The sequence below is a fragment of the Hyaena hyaena genome, unplaced genomic scaffold (assembly GCF_003009895.1).
Source record: "Hyaena hyaena isolate Hyena2069 unplaced genomic scaffold, ASM300989v1 scaffold_1159, whole genome shotgun sequence".
NCBI classification, from domain to species: domain Eukaryota; kingdom Metazoa; phylum Chordata; class Mammalia; order Carnivora; family Hyaenidae; genus Hyaena; species Hyaena hyaena.
The window spans coordinates 467,596-491,028 of NW_024081792.1; the positions used below are offsets into that span (position 1 = coordinate 467,596).

A 23,433-nucleotide genomic window follows, 5' to 3' on the forward strand; every position below is an offset into this window, starting at 1 on the left:
TACAGAAGACATGAACTCTATGGATAGATCAACAGAGTCCTGAATCGCCAGGAGAGCAGGAGAGGCTGGGTAGTTGAGTGCAATATAATAAGAAGGCAACACACTTTGTGACATGATGAATGCTGTGGTCCTTTCGTCTCAGGCAGTCTTTGTAGGTGATTGTGCTGTGGAATTCCTGTGGGTTCTGCGTTGGCCCACATGGTATTCAACAAGAACTAATGTTTTAAATGTGTGGTAGCTCACAGCCTTTTTGCCCTGACACCGTATGTGAATTTGAAGCAATAACTAGGGAACGTTCAATAACAGTTGGCATATTGAGATGGCATCATTCCCAAAGCAACATCTTAATGGGGTTCTGTGCTTCAGGAGCAGCTCTTCTTGTTTAAATATACTCAGCCATGACCTGCGTAACTAGACGCGATGTGGCGGAAGTGGCTGGGATCACAGCATGAGTCCTGCGTTGTGAGGGACCCTCTGGAGCCAGCCCCACTACCTCAGTGACTCTGGACCTGGTAGGAGGATATTGTGCATACAGGAGGAGGAAGAGAATAAAACCAGCCCGTCTTTAGCGACGTTTAGGGAATGTTGGTGCAGGATCTAAGACCAATTCTAGTCTCCCTGTGGGTTCTTAGCCATCCCCCCCAAAACCCAGCACCTCACAAACACCTAGAACGTGAGCTACACGTTCAGAAACGAGTAGTTGAGAGAAGATCTTCAATACTATGCATGTAAGCATCAATTAAAGGAAAAACTTCTAATCTATCCTCAACCTGGGTGTCTAAAACCTCCACAGTGTTAATTGCATCGATGACTGCATCCAGTCTTAGACTTTGGGGGATTTAACATATGCAGGCTCTTTTTTGAATCATTTGCACGGATATTCAGTGAAAAAGAGCAAAATATAAACCTCGGGGTGGAGGTGGGGGCAGTGGCGACTGAGCATTACTTCAGACCCAGCCATGTCTCTGTGTTGCCAGAGACCACACCCCTCCTCAGACATAACCACAGAGGACTATTTCTTTTGGCCAGGCCTCTGACCTTGAAGGGTCTAGCCAGCCGCCTTGAAGCTTTGGGTGCTAGACATAATAGGAGTAGAGTCTAAGAGTTATTCCTCTTTTATATATTTTATTTAGCATGGCTATACCAATTTTCTTTTAATTTATCACAGGTTCTACTCTTGAAATACATCTTAAATGCTTCACAAAATTGCTGCCATTGAATGTCATACATATAGTCTAAAACACGCTCAGAAATATAAGAATACTAGAATTAATGGCAGCATCCATAAGTGATGCCATATTGCCTTTGTCTTGGAGATACAGCAAGTTGAGAATGTGGATTGATCTCCAGCGTGTGTTAAATCTTTAGTTTTCTCTCTTGTGAAAGTGATGAAGCAGTTTTTCCTTGGAAAAATAGTTTGTATTCAGCTGGGGAGGTTGATTTTTCTCCATCAGCTTCTCTCTTTAATAATTGAAAACTACTGTTCATTATTTACATAAAACTGTCTTTTTCTGGTCTGCTTTCTATAACCTTTCCCCTCTGAAGAATTTTAAGAATTCCTTGACTTTCCTCTGGGGGATTTTATGCCTTCTTTATCCCAGATGTGGGACACAGACTAGGCTGAGGTTTTCTTTCTTCTTTTCTCTTTCTCTCTCTCTCTCTCTCTCTCTCTTTAAATGTTCTTGTATTTCAATGAAGTTCTTTTAACCTGTGCCACTGAAGAAAAGGGTTTTTAAGAAAGTTAAGCAGTTAAGAAAATATGAGCTTGGTTTCAGTGTCTGACTTACTGGATGACGCACCAAAATCCCATGTGCCAAATGAAAAAGTAGGCGGCAGTGTCAGATAATAAGGGGAAAATGCACACGTGTTCTTTCAGCCTTTTGATTCTGGGATTTTATTTTCTGACTGAGGGCCTGTCAGTTTCTAGTCCCAGCAGCTCCTTGTCTGGCCTTTCTCTGCATGCTTGCTGATGTCAGCCCAGGCATTGCAGGGACTTGACTGAAGGTTGGTTACCCTGCTTTGTCTTCTCTGTTCCCACCTTCTGACACAAAGAGAATATAGCCTCACTCATAAATATTTTGTCTGCTCACACTCTTACAAATGTATTGATCCTAATCCCTGCTTTAGAATGCAGATTGTTAGGAAGCTAGAAGAAGCCAGACTAAAGGAGCCTCTATGAAGAAAGACAGGATTAGGATGCCTGGGTGGCTCAGTAGTTTAAGCGTCTGGCTCTTGATCTCAGTTCAGGTCTTGATCTCAGGGTTGTGAATTCAAGCCCTGTGTTAGGCTCCACAATGGGGGTGAAGCCTACTTAAGAAAAGAAAGAAGGAAAGACAGGATTTTTTCTTCTTTCCTAATGTCCATTCAGATTCTCAGACAACATTTCACCACCAGCTTTTGGTTATTGTGGTTTTCATATTAATGTCTAAAAAATACCGTAAAATCTAAACCTTTTTTGAATGACAAAGTGAGAAAAATGCCAGCAGAGTTTGTCTTCCCTACTTGAGCATATATTACATGGTTTTCCCAAGTCCAGTGTTTGTTTCCTTCAGTGAATGCATGTCTGATGTTTCCTGTTTAATTGATTAATTAATAAAGTTGGATTATTTATTTTTATTTGAGTATAGTCAAGACACAGTATTATATTAGTTTCAGGTGAACAACTTAGTGATTTAGCAATTTCCATACAAGCATAGCTACCATCTGTCACTATAAATGCTATCATAATATCATTGATCATATTACCCATTATGTTGTAACTTTTGTTCCCATGACTAAATTATTAGGTTTTAGTAAGTTTCTTCCTAATTCAGATTTTTGTTGTATTTTTTTTTAAATCTAAATTCATAAGCCTTATTTTAACTATTTAGACCTAGTATAAGCAAGGTTGTGTTTCTGATTTGTCACCTTTCCCTGGTTGACATACCCGTTTCTTCCTTTTTCCTCGTGTAGGATCTTTCGAAGATGGTTTGGCTGCCTTGGAGACTTGGAGATCTGATGCCACGATGAGGACTCACACACGGGGGGCTCCCAGTGTGTTTTTCATATATTTCTTTGGCTTCGTGTCAGCCTACATCACCGACGAGAACCCAGAAGTCATGATTCCCTTCACCAATGCCAACTACGACAGCCACCCGATGCTGTTCTTCTCCAGGGCGGAGGTGGCGGAGCTCCAGCTCAGGGCCGCTGGCTCACACGAGCACATTGCCGCCCGGCTCACCGAGGCTGTGCACACCATGCTCTCCAGCCCCTTGGAGTACCTCCCTCCCTGGGACCCCAAGGACTACAGCGCCCGCTGGAATGAAATTTACGGCAACAATTTGGGCGCCTTGGCAATGTTCTGTGTGCTGTACCCGGAGAACATTGAAGCCCGAGACATGGCCAAAGACTACATGGAGAGGATGGCAGCTCAGCCTAGTTGGTAGATTTTTGTCTTTTTCTTCTTACTGTATTAACTCTGTAATTTAAGGGAATGAATTCATACTCAGATGACATTTCAGAGAACAGATTTTCACATAGATGTATGTGAGCAAAGGGGAGGAGTTACTTGTTATCTGTAGTGTCAGTGGCTTCTGATTGGTCCACAGTTTCAAAAGACCCAGTAACGTCCATGTTTAAAGGTAGCAGGAGAATATTTAGATACAGCCTAGCTTGGGGCGCCTGGGTGGCTCAGTCGGTTGAGCATCTGACTTCAGCTCAGGTCATGATCTCACAACAGTTCGTGGGCTCAAGGCCTACGTCAGGGTCTGTGCTGACAGCTGGCTCAGAGCCTAGAGCCTGCTTCAGATTCTGTGTCTCCTTCTCTCTCTGACCCTCCCCTGCTCACGCTGTCCCTCTCTCTCTCAGAAATAAATTAAAAACATTAAAAAAAAATTTAGATACAGCCTAACCAAAGAAAACATAATTTGTTGAATCGTGTAAGTACTGTCATCTCGATTGTTGAGAATTCTTTCCCCTTTGTTTAACAAGCATGTATTATGGTCATCTGGCATTAGATTTTGATTGACCCCCAAGTGGTTAAAACTTCCTCCAGCAAGAGATTTCAGCCAGTTAGGATCTCTTTACATTTTATGATAATTAGGAGCTAAAAATGAATGTGATAGGATTAACTGGCAGTTTATAAACCGGATCTCATCCAATAGCTACCAAACTATACTTATCCAGTAACTACCAACATTAGGAAAACCAATGTTGTATAATTATGTGAGGACTTCTAATTACATAATAATTTACCTCCGATGTTCCAAGATTTGAAAGCAAACTTGCTGTCCCTTGATCAGCTTAAATTTATTTTGTTTATAATGAATGTGTCTACCTGCTTTCAGAAAGATAGGCAATGAGTTGATTAGTGATCCTGTGGGTATTCTTACTTAAACTCTGTTTTTTGTTTTTGTTTTTGTTTTTTTGCTGTTACCACGTTTTTAATTAACCTATTTATTTTTAATATAATTTATTGTCAAGTTGGCTAACATACAGTGTATCCAGTGTGCTCTTGGTTTTGGGGGTAGATTCTGAAATTCATCACTTATATACTTAAACTGTGTTTTGATACGTGTTCATGGTATAATTACACCAAAAAAATACAAATTATACATAATACCCTTTTAAAATTACAGAGGCTGCTACTTTTTTATAGGGCTATAGAGAGCTCATTTTTAAATGCTTAGAAAAAAATCAGTGAATACATGTAATGCTGTGATGAGTCATATCTCACATATCACAGGGTTGAAGAATGGTCATTTGCAAGCTTCCTGAATTCTGTCAATATGGTAGTGAAATTTAATTCTTCCTAAATTTCTCCCAATACGATAATGAATGCTGTTTGCTTATAGAGTTTGAAGGATTTTCTGGAATTTCTTAATGAAAAACATTATGGAAGACTTGGTGTTAATCTATATCAGAGCTGACTTTTAAGATTCATTGTTAGGTCATCATTTTGAAGCTTATAATAATTTAGGTTGAAAACAAACTTTTTATTTGGTTTGTTTCACAACTGAGACATGTATGTGGTAGTTTCTGATTTTGATTCTAATTAACTGATTTTACTATATTCCTGACACCAAGAAAAAATCAAAGATGTGTAAAATTGATTTGATATTTGAACTATAAGATTATATTACTAGATGTTCTTATTACTCACTTGACATTGTGCCACTGGTTAAAAATGACAACCATTAAATACTTTATTTAGGGGAAAAAAACTTTGTTGCCTATGAAGCTACTTTTTTTTCCTTTTTTTATAAGTTTATTTATTTAGAGAGAGACAGAGCACACAAGCTGGGGAAGAGTAGAAAGAGAGGAGAAAGAGAATCTCAAGCTGGCTCTGTTAGCATAAAGCCTGATGTGGGGCTTGAAGCCACAAACTGAGATCATGATCTGGTCTGAAGTCAAGAGCTGACACTTAACTGACTGAACCACGCAGGCGCGCTTGCTTGCTTGCTTGCTTTTGCTTTCTCTTTCCTCCCTCCCTCCCTCCCTCCTTCCCTCCTTTCCTTTCCTTTCCTTCCTCCCTCCCTCCCTCCCTCCCTCCCTTCCTTCCTTCCTTCATGTTTATTTATTTTTGAGAGAGAGAGTGTACACAAGCAGGAGAGGGGTAGAGAGGGAGGGAGAGAGAGAATCCCAAACAGGCTCCACACTGTCAGCTCAGAGTCTGATGAGGAGCTTGATCCCATAAACCATGAGATCATGACCTGAGCCAAAATCAGGAGTTGGACGCTTAACCGACTGAGCCATCCAGGCGCCCCAGTGTTTGAGATTTATTTGGAGATTTAACTCATCTTTGTTTTTTTTTTGTTTGTTTGTTTGTTTGTTTGTTTATTTTTAATGTTTTATTTATTTTTAGGAGAGAGAGAGAGAGACAGCGTGAGCAGGGGAGGGTCAGAGAGAGAGGGAGTCACAGACTGAAACAGGCTCCAGGCGATGCGGGGCTCGAACCCACGAACCGTGAGATCATGACCCAAGCGAAAGTCGGACGCTTAACCGACTAAGCCACCCAGGCGCCCCATTAACTCATCTTTGTTTAAGTGACTTTCTAAACTACAATATCTGTTTAACTCACAAACTTTTCCTTTTGGCTTTGATCCATTAAAATGCTCAGAGATGCTCCCCTGGTCCCTTTTTTTATGCATATGAGAATCTGAAGGTAAAGAAGGGTTAGGGGAACATAACAGTGATGTGTCTATTATCTGGTATTAAAAAGAAGTACATCTGAGATATACATGCCTATAAGTTTATTAATGTGGTTTATTTTTCAGTTGAGTATTTTGTAGGTAAAAAGCTAAAAGGTAACACCTCTGTATACCCTTATTTAAGGCTCTTGGGCCATTGTAAAAGAAAAGTTAAAGGAAAATATTGTCTAATTATACTGATCTTGTTACGTATCCATTTAAAAAAATTTTTTTAATGTTTTTATTTATTTCTGAAAGAGAGACAGGGTGAGCAGGGGAGGGTCAGAGAGAGGGGGAGACACAGAATCTGAAACAGGCTCCAGGCTCTGAGCTAGCTGTCAGCACAGAGCCCAATACGGGGCTCGAACCCATGAACTGTGAGATCATGACCTGAGCCGAAGTTGGACACTTAACTGACTGAGCCATCCAGGTGCCCCTACGTATCCATTTTTTTTTTTTAAATTTTTTCTAATGTTTGTTTATTTTTGAGAGAGAAACAGAGCCTGAGCAGGAGAAGGGCAGAGAGAGATGGGAAGATAAAGAATCTGAAGCTGGCTCCAGGCTCCAAACTGTCAGTGCAGAGCCCAATGTGGGGTTCGAACTCACAAACCATGAGATCATGACCTGAGCTGAAGTCAGACGCTCAACCAACTGAGCCACCCAGGCTCCATGTTATGTATCTGTTTTCTATAATGCGTACCATAAAGTACAAAGGGAATCTGAAAAATTAATCACGAGGATGGTAGTGATTGAAAAACAACATGCAAAACTTTTTTCTTCTTTTCGTATTATACTTGCATGTGTCTCCCAGTACCCCAGTGAGTGGGCACCCAGAAAGAGGAGTCCTACCTGTGTGCTGTCTGCAGCTTTGCAGAGATGCCCCATTCTCTCTCACATGCTCCTTTGTTTTGACTTCTTCATAATAGTAAAAGTAACAGAGTAATTTAAGCTTGTTCTTAACTTAGTTCTAAAAATCAAATTTAGGGGTGCGTGGGTGGCTCAGTCAGTTAAACGTCTGACTTTGGCTCAGATCATGATTTCACAGTTCGTGGGTTTGAGCCCTGTATCAGGCTCTATGCTGACGGCTCAGAGCCTGGAGTCTGCTTTGGATTCTGTGTCTCCCTCTCTCCCTGCCCCTCCCCTGCTCATGCTATGTCTCTCAAAAATAAATAAACGTTAAAAAATTTTTTTAATCAAAATCAAATTTAAAAAGATGTCATTTTAACATCTATATAAAGTGGCAAATCATTTTCAGCATCACCAAAAATGTTTTTAACCTTTGTACTGAGGCTTTTTTTTGTCCCCTATAGATCCCATCTTCCAAATGAGAGCTAGAATTTGGGCTGCAGTTGGCTCTGTATTATACAAAAGCTTGATAAGAGCTTGGGAAGCCTGGTGGCTCAGTTGGTTAAGCATCCGACTCTTGGTTTTGTTCAGGTCGTGAACTCACGTTTGTGGGATTGAGCCCCACTTCAGGCTCTGCACTAAGCGTGGATCCTGCTTGAGATTCTCTCTCTCCTCCTTCCACTGCCCCTCCCTACCTCAAAAAAAAAAAAAAAACTGAATATGAAACCACAGGGAGAAAGCTTAATGACGTGACACCAGAAGTCTAGAGCTGGTAACAACAGAAATGCATTCACTTAAAGTGAATTCGTTTTTTATATAATTCAGTTTTTATATAGTGTCACCTAGTCACTAGAGCAAGTTCTGTGTATGTCAGTTGGCCTGTGGGGGTATTCTCATTTATAAATGGTTGCTTTCTCCCTTCAGATCTTACATAGTTAAAATGACCATAGCTAGGGAGCGCCTGGGTAGCTCAGTTGGTTAAGCATCCAACTCTTGATCTCAGCTCAGATCATGACCTTATGGTTTGTCAGTTTGAGCCCCACACTGGGCTCTGCACTGACAGCATGGAGTCTGCTTGGGATTCTCTCTTTCCCCTCTCTCTGCCCCTCTCCCACTTGTGTTTCTCTCTCTCTCTCTCTCTCTCTCTCTCTCCCTCTACCCCCCCCCGCCCAAAAATAAATAAATAAGCATTAAAAAAAAGAACACAACTAGACTTCAAATAACTATTCTCTATCAGTTCCGCCTACCTCCCCCACCCCCTCCCCAGGAGCTTAAAATTTAAGGTAGGAAAAAAATAAAAGCAGTTCTTAGTAGAGATTTAAAGAAATATACAAAAAGTCAATTTTTGGAGTTTTGGGAGTCAGCACATATTACTCTACTTTCCTAAAATTTTCAAATGTATATTTTCATTTACTTCATTACTTATTTCTACTATACCTTTCCCTCCAGAAGACTGAGGAAACAAAATACAAGATTCAAATTAGAAGTAGCTGAGAAAGGAAGGGAAAGAAAAAGGTTAGGGATATCATCTGAATTAGGAATGAGATAGTCGTAAAATGTTGTCCCTCACAGACACGGCCAAAGTGAGCCGTGCATTTTTCAGCAGCACAGAGAGAATAGGCTTAGTTTTGAAGTATAGAGTGTCCATGATATCAAAAACAGGTCAGTTATTCTATAGAACTACTACCTTTGACCCAAGTATCAGACAGAAATGTCTCCTGGGAGTTTTGTGAAGACCCTTCACAATGGTCTCATGAGCATCCTTACAGTGCCCGTATGATGAGATGCACAGTGCTGTTGTTATCCCAGACCAGACTAACGTTAAAGGCCAGGTTGTGTCTTTTGCTCACACATGTATCCTCCACCTCTTAGTATGGTATTAAGTAGATTTCTGTCTGCTGAATGAATATATCAAAGCATCCCCGCATAAAGCATCTCCAAAGTGAAGTTCATTGAAATACAGGTAGAGGTGGAAGGGATGGATGTATGGTTTGGCCTCAGACCACTTTTTTTTTTTATCCTAGTCTAGCTTAATCCTTCAGTAGAATTTGCATATGTATCAAGCAGGCTCCTTGTACACTGTGTCTCTCACTCAAGCTAGGGAACAATAGATACCATTACACTCCTCAGGAAGTTCTTGCAGTGATCTGTAGCTAAAAACAAGCAAAGGAAGTTAAAAAAAAAACAACACACAAATGATAATTGGAAAACACTACAGATCCTTAACTGCTTAAGGAAGATGCAGTTAATTTGACCCTATTTTACTTAATAATATGAAGAGATGAAGGCATTTAAAAGAGATTTAAGATAAGATTGTAACAAAAAGGATTTGTTGTTCAGCTCTAGTTGATAGCCGAATAGTGATCCTGTGTGCATTTCCAGGCAACAGGCTTTTGTGTAAGCATTACACCCTGGGGAACGGGCCTTGCACAGTGCTCTTTGGAGGCAGAACAGTGCTGGCAAGAAACTGAGGTTTCCACGGGTTAAAAAACCTGCCTTTTTATTCGCCACGCATCCTTTGGCAGGTTTTTTAACCTGTGGAAACCTCAATGTCTTCATCTATAAAACGTGGATGAGCCTTCCCATGCAAGGTACTTCTAAATGAGATAATGCATGTAAAGCTCTTGGTATTATGTACCTGGCACGTTGTTTTACTATAAAGTCTATTATCTTTAGATATGAACATGCCACTTGATTCTCAAGTTTCCTGGTATACACTACTCCATTTTACCTGCTCTGTCACTCTGGAGTTATGTTTTTGAGAAGGATTAATTGTGAATCATGCTTTCTTCCTTTCTTTATGGTGTTTTTGCTTACGTATCGTCAGAAAATAAATCACAGAGGAAAGAAATTGCTTCATTTTTGCATTGGAGCCAGTCAGCTACAGGAAATCAGAACTGGTGAGGGAAACAAAGAAAGTTGAACTTTGGGACAGAGAAGTAATTGTACTTTTATTTGCAACAGACTGAGTACTAAATCCTTGCCTATGGATCGCAAACTGTTGGAGAGTGATATCCGAGAATGTATTTGCAAAGTAAAATAAAATAATAAAGTAAAATGGAGGAGAGAAAAAAAGGAAAAAGAAAGAAAAGCCTCTGGCATATGGAAATGAACCAGTCTTACTCCTGTACATTCCAAAATGAAGTGGGCCTGTCTTTTTCAGCGTGGCCTGCTGGCTCCAAGTGCAGTTCCCTACAGCTGTTTCGCAGACTTCTTACTTTTCTAAATTGTTCGTTAAGGCTGGGAATCAAAGGAAGGGGGAGGGTGTAGCTGGGTCCCAGCATGGGGAGCCACAGCACTGTGAGTGAAAAGATCAGGTTTTCCTCTCGTGACCTTACAGTGCCGAAGACTGGGAGGCTTAGCCCAGAATGCACCTGGAAACCATTGGATTCTAGGGAAACCAACGTGGGGCTCTCAGAAAACCCAGCCCCCAAGCCTCCTGCCTTTTTCTCATTCCTGTTTCTCCTTCCTTTTAGTTTTTCCCTTACTTTTCAATTTGCTCTCTTTTTCTCTGTTCTTTTCATTCTGCGATCTAAAAGAAGTCATCCCCCCCCCCAAAAAAAAATAAATAAATAAAAGAAGTCATCCCCTTTGACCCTCCTTCAGATCCTTGAAAATAGAAGACTTAAACTGAGGACTATGAAGCTGTTTATGATAGTCAGATTTTTTTATGAAAGAGATCCTGCATTTATTTATTTTTTAAGTAACCTCTACTCCCAATGTGGGGCTTGAACTCATGACCCCAAGACCGAGAGCTGCATGTTCTACTGACTGAGCCAGCCAGGCCCCCCGATAATCAGATTCTTAAACATTTATAGAAACACATATTAAGAACCTGGCCGCTGGGAATTCTCTTCTTGAAGGCTATTTAGTAAGTGGGTTGTTGCCAGTGTGATAATAAATGAAGACTTTGGGTAAGGATTGAGGTCAGGTGACCCATGGTGGGAGGAAGCACGTGAAGAACTGCTAATTGAGAGGTAACTTGGAGCATGTGGGTTAACTGAGCACCTCCTTTAGGGTATGATTGTTCAATACACAGCAAGCAAAGTGTTATTCACCTATTTCAAGTGCTGGTGAAGATAAAGTAGTTTTAACAATGCTACTTTCTAACAACACATTTAAGATGTGTTACAGCAGCTATAATCATACCCAAGTGAGCAGGAATCCAAAAGTTAATTTTCTTGTGGTATCAGTTTGTTGTTTGACTCTCAGAGTCTGTATTGGTGATGAGTGACTCTCTCTCCTACCTCCTGCCCTTTTAGTGTCATTTTGCCTTTTTAAGTGTGACATGGGCTTTCAGAGTTTCATGAAAGAGAGAAGCCATGCTTAAGGCAGAGGAACCCTTTTCCGTCTTTTGATAGCGCTCTAAGTCAGTGCTCCTCACCCCATATATATAAACAGGGGCAACACAGGGGTTTCATGTGGTCTTTACAGTCTGGACTCTTAACTTTTTCTGACATGAAAAATATGCCAAGCATGACGTTTGAATTTAGTGCAATCCTTGCCCTGTATCTTGAGGGAAAATGTTAATTGAAAAGTGCTGCTCATGTGTCTGTATTCTGTTCCAATGATGCTTCATAGTCATTTTTTTTACGGTGGCTTTCTCTCTTAAGTAAAATACTACTCAATGTAGTACTACTTAACATGTACGGTCTTGGAGCATCTAGGTGGCTCAGTTGGTTAAGCATCAGACTTTGGCTCAGGTCATGATATCGCGGTTCATGAGTTCGAGCCCCACATCAGGCTCTCTGCTGTCAGCCTGTCAGCACAGAGCCTGCCTTGGATGTTCTGTCTCCCCTTTGGATGTTCTGAAAGCCCCTCCCTGCCTTGCGCTCTCTCACAAATAAATACATCTTAACAAAAATTAAAAGGGTCTTGCTGACATTAGGTTCTTGCAGATATTTCTAACTACTAGAGAGTAATAATGACGTGAGTATGCCCATGGAGTCTCTTATAAGTGAGTAGTTCATTTTACCTTAGTTATCTTCAGAGTGGTTTTGTTTGTTTGTTTTTGTTTTTTTTTTAATTTCTTCATCTCCTTCTGCCATATCCATTAAGGGAACATGTTTTAGCCATGCTTAACACAGCCTGTCTCATCCATCTTTCCTTTTCCTTTCTAGTGTCAATATGCTGCATTAGGACAGCAGGAGGAGACAGTGCCAGGGACCTCCAGATCACTGCTTATCCCACATAAGCTTGTGGTTTAGAAGCTTTGTGTGTGGGATGGCTTGGAGGGGAGGAATCAGGAGGAGAGGAAAGAGGTAGAAGCTTATAATATTAGTCCAGGAAGGAAATGAAGACCACACCTGGGAGAGGGTAGAAAGGGGCACCTGGGTGGCTCAGTTGGTTAAGCATCTGGCTCTTGATTTCCTCAGGTCATGATGTCACAGCTCTTAAGGTTGAGCCCCATGTTGGGCTCTGTGCTAACAGCCCAGAGCCTGCTTGTGCGCTCGCTCTCTTTCTCTCTCTCTCTCCCTCTCTCTCTCCCTCTCTCTCTCCCTCTCTCTCTCCCTCTCTCTCTCCCTCTCTCTCTCCCTCTCTCTCTCCCTCTCCCTCTCCCTCTCTCCCTCTCTCTCTCTCTCTCCACCCCCCCCCCTCTCTCTCCTCCCCCCCCTCACACACACACACACACAAAATAAATAAACATAAAAAAAGAAGACTGTGAGGGTAGAGAGAAGAAGGAATGACTTTAAAAGACACTTAGGACAGAGAATCTTTACCGAGATTGACTGGATATGAGACACTTGGTTCTTTCATCAGAATTCTGTAGGTGTCCTTTTTTGGGCAGGGGGAGTTAAAAATTGTCTTAATTTCCTCTTAATCTCAGGGTCATGAGTTTGGGCATCACATTGGACATAGAGGCTATGTAAAATATTTAAAAATTAAAATTAAAAAATTATCTTTCATATCTGCAAAAATCATATTACAGGTCCAGTTCATTTATAACAAATATAGTTACCAGTGGGTTAGATTTTGGTGGTTTTTTTTTTTTAATATTTTATTTACTTTTGAGAGAGAGAGTAAGCAGGGGAGAAGCAGAGAGAGAAGGAAACACAGAATCCGAAGCAGGCTCTAGGCTTTGAGCTGTCAGCCCAGAGCCTGACGTGGGGTCTAAACCCATGAACTGTAAGATCATGACCTGAGCTGAAGTCAGCTGCTTAACTGACCGAGCCACTCAGGCAGCCTGGGTTTTTTTTTTAATTGAAGTGTAGTCAACATACAATATTATATTAGTTTCAGCTGTACAACATAATGACTTAACAATTATGTGTTATAAAATGCTCACCACAAGGAGTATAGTTACCATCTGTCACCATACGAAGTTATTGAATATTATTGACTATATTCCCTATGCTATACTTTTCATCCCTGTGACTATTATTTCTAGAAGTTTGTACTTCTTAATCCCATTCACCTATTTTGCCCATCCCTCCACATTCTTCGCCTATGGTACCTACCAATTCTCCATATTTATGAGTCTGTTTCTGCTGTGTGTGTGTGTGTGTGTTTATTCATGTGTCTTTTTCTGTCTTATTTCACTTAGCATAATAGCCTCTAGGTCCATCCATATTGTCACGAATGGCAAGATTTTATTCTTTTTTATGGCTGGGTAATATTCCATCTATATACACACCACATCTTCTTTATCCATTTATCTATCAGTGGGCACTTAGGTTGCTTCCAGATCTTGGTTATTGTAAATAATACTGGGATAAACATGGGGTACATATATCTTTTTGAATAAGTATTTTTGTTTTCTTTGGGTAAATACCCAGAAGTGGAATTACTGGATCATACGGCATTTTTATTTTTAGTTTTTTGAGGAACCTCCATACTGTTTCCATAGTGCCTGTACCAAACTACATTCCCACCAAAAGTGCATGAAGGTTCTCTTTTCTCCGTATTTTTACCAACACTTAATATTTTTTGTCTTTTTGTTACTAGCCATTCTGACTGACCTGAGGTAACATACAGATATTCTTAAAAAGACAGACCCCTGGGCCCTACACAAACTCCATGAATCACCATCTTTTCTGAGACACGCTAAAGTTTAAAAAGGAATGGAAAGGGAGGTTTTTAAAAATGGTACTTGGTTTTTGTCATGGGTGAAATGGTTGCACAGTGATGCCCAGATGAGGTAGGGAATATAGGAGAGAGAACATAGTTCACTTTTGCACGTCTTCTGGTGTCACTGTTTCTTCTGTCCACTTTCTCTCTCTCACTTTGTTGATATCAACCAACCATGTGGACAGATACGTTTCAAAGCCTTCTGCCCCTGTTAATCACCACAAAAGCTGAGATACCCCTGGTAGGTGTTTTATGTATATTTATTAGTGTACTTATTTGGGCCTCCTGGCCGCATCTATTACTCTTATAAGTTTACTGTCTTATACTTCCATGTGGTCTGTGGCTTCTGCACTGCTGCTGCTACAGCCTTTACTTTCACCATTTTTCTCCTTCCTCCCCTTTATTCTGTTGTTCATTCTTGCCACTCTGTGAATGCATTTTGCTATCATTGTGTCCTTGTTGAGTGTGGGTAAGCCTTTCAAGAAACAATATCTTTAGGTGTCAAAATAAAAAGATCAGCCTATCCAGAGCTTACAGATTTTTAAAAAGTCTTATTTTTCCTAGAACTTTGTGATTTTAGTGTTTTAAGCTTTTCACTGACAGGCATTGATGTGCATCTCCACCGTGGTCCACTTGGACCATATGTGACTGACATTTTCAACTCTGCCCTGAGCATAGTGGCAATAAATTTACAGACCAGCTCCGAGCTGGCCTTTCTGCCTCAGAAAGATGTATCTATTTCTCTCTTTCCTCCTTTCCCTCCAACCCTATCCAGACTTCAAGATCCAGTTTAACTTCTCCTTCCTCTATAACATTTTCTCTAGGCTGTTACCCTTTTCAAATCCCATAGTTATTACTCTTCATGTGACTTACGGGTTTGCAGTGGTAGGTGGGTCATTTAATACTTGGTTCCCTGATCAAGAATATATATCTTCAAGATGCAGCCAACTCAGAATGTTTTTCCAGAAACATCCTGGGCTCTAGCTTCTACCCATACCTTCTCCAGTGTGATTCAGATATGCCAAGGGAACTATGCAAACTTCTTATAGGATGTTTTGTCTGTCCTATAATTCTTGCTTAATTTGTTTGCGTATCCCTCTAGCACATAAGCTTATTGAGGGTAGCACCATCATCATGTTTTACTTTTGAGTCCTCAGGGCCATAATATGGTCACAAAGATGCTAATAAATTATATCGAGTGAATGAATGAATGAATGTGTTTTGATTGGGAGTCTGAGCTTATCAAGAGCTAAAGAAAGTCCTGGATTGGTACACAGCTTTGCACCAGATTTGGTTCGTTGTACACCGTGGATTCTCATATTTGTCTGCCTCGCTTTTGTTCCTCAGGCCTGCCTGTCATCAGCCTGTAATCATAGAGGTATTGTTCCTTGGCCCAGTTGGAGGCCAGTAGAAGGTATATCAGGATATGACATCTCAGTGGATAGTTTACCAGGAGAGTCAGATTACCTGCTCTTTGAAGTGCTCTTGTACCTGGTATTCTTTTTGCCAGGTCCTCAAATTTTGGCATCCAGCATCTTAATATGAATGTAATATTCATGGTGTTCCCTATCAGGTAACCTCAGTAGACGTTTGGTTTTTTCCCCATTAAAGCCACCTGCTTCAGTCTTCTAAATGTATGGTAGTGATGTAAGGCAGTGGGAGGTAATAATTTGCTGGAATTAGAGCAAGGGCTGGGGAGCCAGACTGCCTACGTTCAAATCCCATTTATGGGTTCTGTGACCTGTAGCATGGCTTCTCCATGGCTCAGTTTCCTCACCTATGAATTAGTGATAAATACAATATGTCCTAGTGGAGCACTAAATGAGTTAATGAAAGATTACCTAGCATAACGTTGTTACCTTTATTTCTTCGCTTATATTTTGTTTTCTTATAAATTGATGTCAACAAAGGTAATTTTCATTTATAATAAATATATGTACATATTCATTTTATGTATGTTTACTGTGTACTTATTCTGTGCATTGTGCTAGGAATTGGGGATGTGAAAATTTGGGGGGCGTGTTCTACATCTTGCCTTGTTGTTGACCTATGGAAGATATCCACTCGTAAACAAATATGAATGCATATGATAAATGCTGTGATTGGGAGAGTACAGTGTGTAATGGGTAGATGGAGGGTTACTTCACCCAACATTAATGCATCAGGGAAGACTTTCCCACTAGGGCCTGAAGGACAAATAGAAATCAGCCAAATGAAGGGGAAAGAGCATTTCCCTTTGATTGTTCCAAGCAGAAGTAACTGATGTTCAAAGGCCATGACACAAGAAAGCACAGTGCTTTTGAAGAACTGAAAATGTAATGTAGGGAGGAGACTAGCAAATGTGGAGTCTTTGAGTAGGAAGCCAGGTGCTGCAAGGCCTCCTCTGTCATGTGAAGAAAGGAGCTTTTCCATACAAGCACTGTGAGGCCTTTGAAGGTTTTTAACAGGGCAGTGACATGATCCAATTTGTGTGTGTATGTGTGTGTGTGTGTGTGCATGTTTTAACCTTTTCAGTGCAAAATAGAAGAGAATACCATCTGAACAAGTTTGTAGCTTCATAAAATAACTGAAGGAAATTTCCCAGTAACCACAGCACAGACCCAGAAATAGCACTTTCCATGGGCCCCACCCCAGTCACAGCTGTCCCCACAAAGCTTACCCTGACTTCAGCCATCGTGCCCTTGCGTTTCGTTATACTTCATTCAGGTGTGCCTCCCTAGGTACAAGTGCAGTCTTGCTCGTTTTTTAAATGTTGCGTCTTTTTTTATATGCCGTTTCTCCTCCATCTCTTTACTTTTGCTACAATTTATCTGTAGAAGAGCCTGGACCCTCTGATCAGCACAGCTTCCTGAAGTCTGGATATTGCTGACTGCATGCTGAAGGAGTCTCTCCCCACCTTGGTATCATTTCTTGCAGACTGACGGCTGCCGAATTGGAGCTGGCTGTTGTGATCACTTTGACACAAGCATAGGTGGTAGCTGTTTTCTCATCAGGGGACATAAAAGTCCTGCTGTTTTCTCCCTGTGACAGATTTGTGTTTTAGGAAGAGGCTCTGGCCACATATGGAGAGTAGGTTGCAGAGGTAGACCAAAAAGACTAATTAGGCCCTTTGTGTTTATCCAGATGAGAACCTGGAGTAGGGGATCTGAGAATGGAAAGCAATGCTGGGCTCCAGAAAGTCTTAAGAATTCAAGTATATAAGACTTGACAACTGTATGAAAAGACAGGAACTTCTCTCTGGGATGAGAGAATGGCCAGACCTTTCAATGAGATTGCAACACTTAGAACTGTTGGGGGAATGTCAATAAAAGGTTGGTTTTAGATATATTGAGTATGAAGTGCCTGTGAGCACAAGAGGAGATGTCTAGTTCACAACTCTCAAGCATATTTTTAGCCACTTCCTATTTGCCATCAATGTATTGTGACTTAAAAAAATGTCAGCACAAAAAAAGATTTTTTTTCAAATATAAAATGTGCTTTCAAGTACAACATACACAGCTTCTGTTGATAGAAAAAATGTAGAAGGAAAAGTTCAAAGAAGGTCAGATGTAATTAAAGTAGGCCTACCATAATAAATAAATGAATAACAATCGGAAGAATGAAAAGGCAAGGTCCTAATGGAGCATTATAAGCACTTGGGTGTCTTCACGTTGCTTTTTTAGAGCTGAAGCCAAAATGAGACATCATACAGGTGACACTCCAGGAGGAAAGCACAGTTTGAGCGTATCGGCCTCTTTCTTCTAAAGTCGAAGAAAGAAAAAGAAAAGACTCTTGAGGAAGTGTGGATAACCATTTGGGCTTATAACAATTGAGTGAGCAATTTTTAGTGCATTTCTGTGATTCATTTACAGGAAATTCACTCCTAAAAGAAAAAATCTGGGGAAAGGAAAAGCTAATACAGCCACACAAAGAAAAGAAATTAAAATAACTAAAAACAAAACAACAGAATAAATCCACAGATACTCTTAAAACTTTATATTAACTTGAGTATCTTCCTGCCCTCAACTTTTGTCTATAATTTTGGAAAACCAAATGGAGTTTACTATTTTGCATTCCTTAGAGAGCTTGTTGACCTGGGAGGGATTTTGAAGCATTGCTGAATCCAGTTTTAGTCTTTTTCTATTGCTTTTCTGCCATGGCCTGTCATTGGTCAGAGAAGATGGAGAGGACGGGGTTGTGTTCAGCATTTGGGGTGGGGTCAACTTTTACTTTCAAAATGACGTAACTCTAGATCTAAAACTTGGGAGTGTTTAATGTTCATGGCATGTTGACTATAGATGAGTTTGGCTCACAATTGAAATTTAGTTTATTCATTAATTTTGTTTTCTGGCAACGTGAGCAAGCAGATCTTCCAAATTCCTTATGATTCACAAAGAAAAATCTTAAAGTGACTTTTTCCACTTTACTGCCAAATTACTTTTTAAGAAGTACTTAAACTGTGTCCTGAGGACATGAAATAAAATAAACATTATTCGTAGAGACCACTGTTCATTGGCATTATTTCATTGTCTCTCTTAAATGTAATTGGCTTCAAAGCAAAACAGAATTGCTTTGGAGAGGATAAGAGATGTTTTCCTGCATAGTGATAAATTATTTTTCATTCCTGAACTGACTGCCTGAGCCTATGTGGTATATTCTGCCCACCTAATTTATCATACAGTACCTTCTGCCCTCTGCTCTGAACATGACCAAACTTCTCTAGTGTTCTGGGTTCCTTCCTGGTGATCTCACAGTGGGATTTCCCGCAGTGTTGGCTTGGCCCTGTGCTGGAAAGTTGTTCTGGGCGGACTGGGTCTCAACCAGGCTCCACCCATTGAAGCAGGCCCTGCGTCCAGGTCTTCTCTGCCTGCAGGATGCATCTGGCCAACTGCTTGTTTGGTGTGAAGTTTATCCTTAGACCTTTGCAAACCTTTTTGACTGTGATGCATAGTAAGAAAAAAAGTTGGCATCACAACTCAGTACACAGATACCTTTAACTCTACATTTGTAAATAAGTGAAAGTTGCACGAATTGGCCCTTGCATTTAAGTCATGCTTCACACTGTACAGTTTTCTATTCTGTTCCATTTCATTAAATTCCCCTAAAATGTGCTGGTCATAACCCAGTGTGTTTATTTCATAATCTGTTAATAGCTTCTGATATAAAATTTGAAAACTCTCCCTAGCATTCTGATAAACATATGAATCCTTTTCAGAGACCCCTTTCTTCATCTCTTTCTTCCTAAATATCACCAATGAGGGGACTGCTTCAGTCATTGAGGTGACTTCTTCATTCCACATTTTGAGTGTTTAAGTACTAAGATATATTAGGAAGCATCTTTTTTTCATTAGGAAAGAGTGCAAATCTGTGATTAATGATTACATTTCAGGTTTCCAGGGCTAAGCAGAATAACTTCTGCAGCACATTATTTCCAACTGGTGCCCAGAATAAAATCAGCCACAGCTCATTTACTGTTATAAAACCTTTACAAAGGCATATTGTAAAAGAGAACAATTTTGATAAAGCATTAAAAAGTGGGAATTTGGGGTAAATATTAACCTTACTGAGGAAATCATAAGAGAAAGTAAAGTATGTTTTCATGTATCCTAACACTTAAAAGTCTGCCTCATTTTGGTTTTGATATTTTTCTACCATTAGGGCAACAAGATTTAGCAATTTGAATAAGTTTACTGCCTTTGTTAAGGTGTCCTTCACTTTTTAAACTTTCCATTGCAGATAATTCTTTACTTTTTTTGCATGTTGTGTTGTCAGAATATTTAGGGGATTGCTCCTTAAAATAAATGGGAGTAGAGGCACCTGGGTGGCTCAGTGGGTTAAGCGTACATCTTCAGCTCTGGTCATGATCTTATGATCTCAGGCCCAGAGCCTGATTCATACTCTGCATCTCCCTCTCTCTCTGCCCTTCCCCCACAGTCTGTCTCTGTCTCTGTCTCTGTCTCTCAAAACAAATAAACATAATTTAAAAATGTTTTTAGTAAATGGTAGTAACCTCATGTTCAGGTAGAAAAGAATCTGAAATTCTTTATGAAATTCTGAATTCTTTATGCTGAAATGGCATAAAGCAAGGAACCAATTACCATTCATTTATATGGAAATATTTTTTAGTGTTCCCAAACCCCCAAAATAACCTGTCTTAGGCTGTTCTGGTAACTTAGGAGACGTCTTGCTAATGGTGTACGAAAGACATCCAAATAAAGCACAGATGCTCACAGACACAGTTCAAGTTTTGGCAGTTGGATGCTGAGAAACCAAATGGAGTTCCCAGGGAAGGAGCCTGGTGGTGCCTCCAAGGGCTTGTTACAAGACAAACCCTGAACTCTATTTCCGCTTTTGCACTTCATTCATTCATTCATTCATTCATTCATTTTGTCAAAGGGAAAATCCCCTTCCGATTTCCTTCATTTAGCAAAAAAATGTGTACTAATATAGGTCTTTCAAAAAAGTGAAGTTGTGTAATTCAAACTTTGGAAAACGGGGAAAAACCTGTATTCTTAACTAGTTCAGTCTTCTTGAAGAAGTAGCTGCCAGAGCCTTTTGACTCGCTATGATCTAGATCTGCTATAAAGCTACTGGCTTGTTCTCCTTTTCTATCTTGTATTGGATTCCCTGTGTTGTCTCCTTTCGGGGTACAAATCCTCATTTGGTGGAGAAATTCTTTATTGGATTCCAGAGAAAGTATTCAAGGGAGGTAGATTTTGAAGCCTCAGATACCTGGATGTGTTTATTCTGTCCTCGAGTTTGAATGTAACTTGGCTGGGTCTGGAATTATACTCTGGAAACTGTCTCCCTGAGTTTCAAAGGCATTGTTCGATTGTCTTCTAACTTTTAGTGTGCTGTTGAGATATCTGATGCCACTCCGATTCTTGATGGTTTGAACGAAACTTGACTTTTCTTTCTGAAGCTTATTTAGGTCTTTTCTGTCACCAGTGTTATGAAATTCTGGGTGTTGGTTTGGAATGGGTCTCTTTGCATCCCTGTTGAGTTGCACCTGCTGGACTCTTTCAGTCTGGAAACTCCTACATTGTACTTCTAGGGAATTTTCTTGATATATTTGATTTCTTCCTCTTTGTTTTTCTTTATTTTCTTTTTTGCTTCTCTTAGTCAGATATTCAACCTCTAGGGCCAATCCTCTGATGTTCTTTTCCGTTTTCTATTTCATTGTCTCATATCTCTCTTGATATTTTTTCAACTTTCATCCAGCCTTTCTATTAAGCTCGTCTTTCTGTTACATTTCATTTTCTTTTTTTTTTAATTTTTATGTATATTTACTTTTGAGAGAAAGAGAGAGAGACTGACAGAGGTGAGCAGGAGAGGGACAGGGAGGGAGGGAGACACAGAATCTGAAGCAGGCTCCAGACTCTGAGCCGTCAGCACAGAGCCCAATGCGGGGCTCGAATGCACCAACCGTGAGATCATGACCTGAGCTGAAGTTGGTGCTTAACCAACTTAGCCACCCAAGTGCCTTTACTTTTCATTTTCAAGAGTTCCCTTTTGTTTTAAAATTTTTTTCTAGCTGTACATATCATTTTGTTAACCTGGACCTCTTCTTTCCTATTATGGGATTTCCTTAAATCTCTGGTAGGAATTAGCTGCCTATTCATATATGTGGAGTTTTATATTAGTTTCCTATTGGGGCTGAAATAAATCACTACAAACATAATGACTAAAATAATACAGACTTATCTTACACAAGATAAGATATAAGGTTAGATTCTAACATGGGTCTCACTTTGATAAAATTGAAGTGTTAGTAGGACTGCATTTCTTTTTGGAGGCTCTAGTAGCTTCCAGAGGCCACATAAATTTCTTTGCTCTTGGCTCCCTTCCTACATCTTCCAAGCCAGCAACATTGCATCTCTCTGATTTTTCCTCTGTAATCACATCTCTATGACAGTCAGGAAAGGTTCTTAGTTTTTGAAGACTCATGTGATTGGATTTGGTCCACCCTGATAAACTAGGTTAATCTGCCACCACAGCCATTAATTTAATCATACCATCTGGGAGTTAGGATGTGGACATCTTTGAGGGGACCACTGTTCTGTGCCTACCACAGGTTCTAAACAGCTGATTATCCATGTGTTTGTGTTGGGGAGGTGGTTTCATGCACTGTAAGGCTAACAATTTGGTCCCAGGTCTTTCCTCTGGAAACCTTTGATGTCAGAATCCTTAGATCTTTAATCCAGGTCATAGAGTACTTGACCTTGATGTATCATGTTATGTTTGAAATAGACATTTAAAAATTCATATTGAATTTTAGAAGATAAATATATAAAGATACAAGTGTTTTGATTAGCTACTGTCAGGACCAACATTTTTAAGTTTTTGGTTTTTTCTGGACTTTTTAATTTGAAAACTTTCAAATATGTATAGAAGTTAAACAGTTATGCTTGTGGGGATGAGCACTGGGTGTTATATAGAAACCAATTTGACAATAAACTATTTGTAAAAAAAAAAAAAAAGAAAAAAGAATAAACAAAAGCAGAATCATACCCACAAATGCAGAGAACAAACTGATGGTTGCTAAATGGGAGAGTAGGGGGAATGGGCAAATTGGGTGAAGGGGATTGGGAGATACAGGCTTCCAGTTATGGAATGAATAAATATGGAAATAAAAGACACAGCATAAGGAATATAGTCAATGGTATTGTAATAGCTTTGTATGGTGACAGAGGGTAGCTACCTTTAGGGTGAGCATAGCATAATATAAAAATTTGTTGAATTGCTATGTTGTACCTGAAACCAATGTAACATTCTGTGTCTACACTCAAATAAAAAAATCAACAAAAAAAAGGTTCTTCAAAAAAAAAAAAAAAAAAGAAGTTAAACAATTATGTAGTTAAAATATACTTATGTATTCAGTTCCTGGAATCAACAATTATTTGTATTTCCAGAGTCAAGTTTCCCTTCGTTGATTTTCTCTTATTACTTACCTGTTTTGTATTTCATAGATTTTTGTCTTTATTATTTGTTTACTACTATTAATGTTGGATTTAATTTCCTTCTAGCTTCTTAATGTGGAAGCTTAGATCATTGCTTTTATACCTTTTTGTTTCCTGATCAAAACTTTATAGTACCATAAAATTTCCTCTAAGGACTGTATTAGTGCATCCCTAAAATTCAGATATATTATATTTTCATTATCATTTGCACTAATCTATAATTCTTTGTCATTTGTTCTTTGACCTGTGAGTTATTTAGAAGTGAGTTGATTTTATATATTTTCAACTTTTCTAGCTATCTTCCTATTAGTACTAATTTAATGTCTTTGTTGCAAAAGCATACTTAAAAAATGATTTCAGTCCTTTATCATTGGTTGAGACTTGCTTTATAACGCAGCATTAAGTAGGTTTTG

The 23,433-nt window shown here is 39.7% G+C and overlaps 1 protein-coding gene across 1 annotated transcript in view; it reads left to right on the forward strand.

The window, feature by feature from the left end:
- DSE (dermatan sulfate epimerase) overlaps positions 1–23,433 on the forward strand; it is a 78,519-nt gene that overhangs the window by 25,663 nt on the left and 29,423 nt on the right. The window contains exon 2 of the mRNA XM_039222575.1: positions 2,953–3,421. Within this exon, the coding sequence (XP_039078506.1) occupies positions 3,006–3,421 (416 nt within the window). The 5' untranslated portion in view covers positions 2,953–3,005. The remainder of the gene's footprint in view (positions 1–2,952; positions 3,422–23,433) is intronic.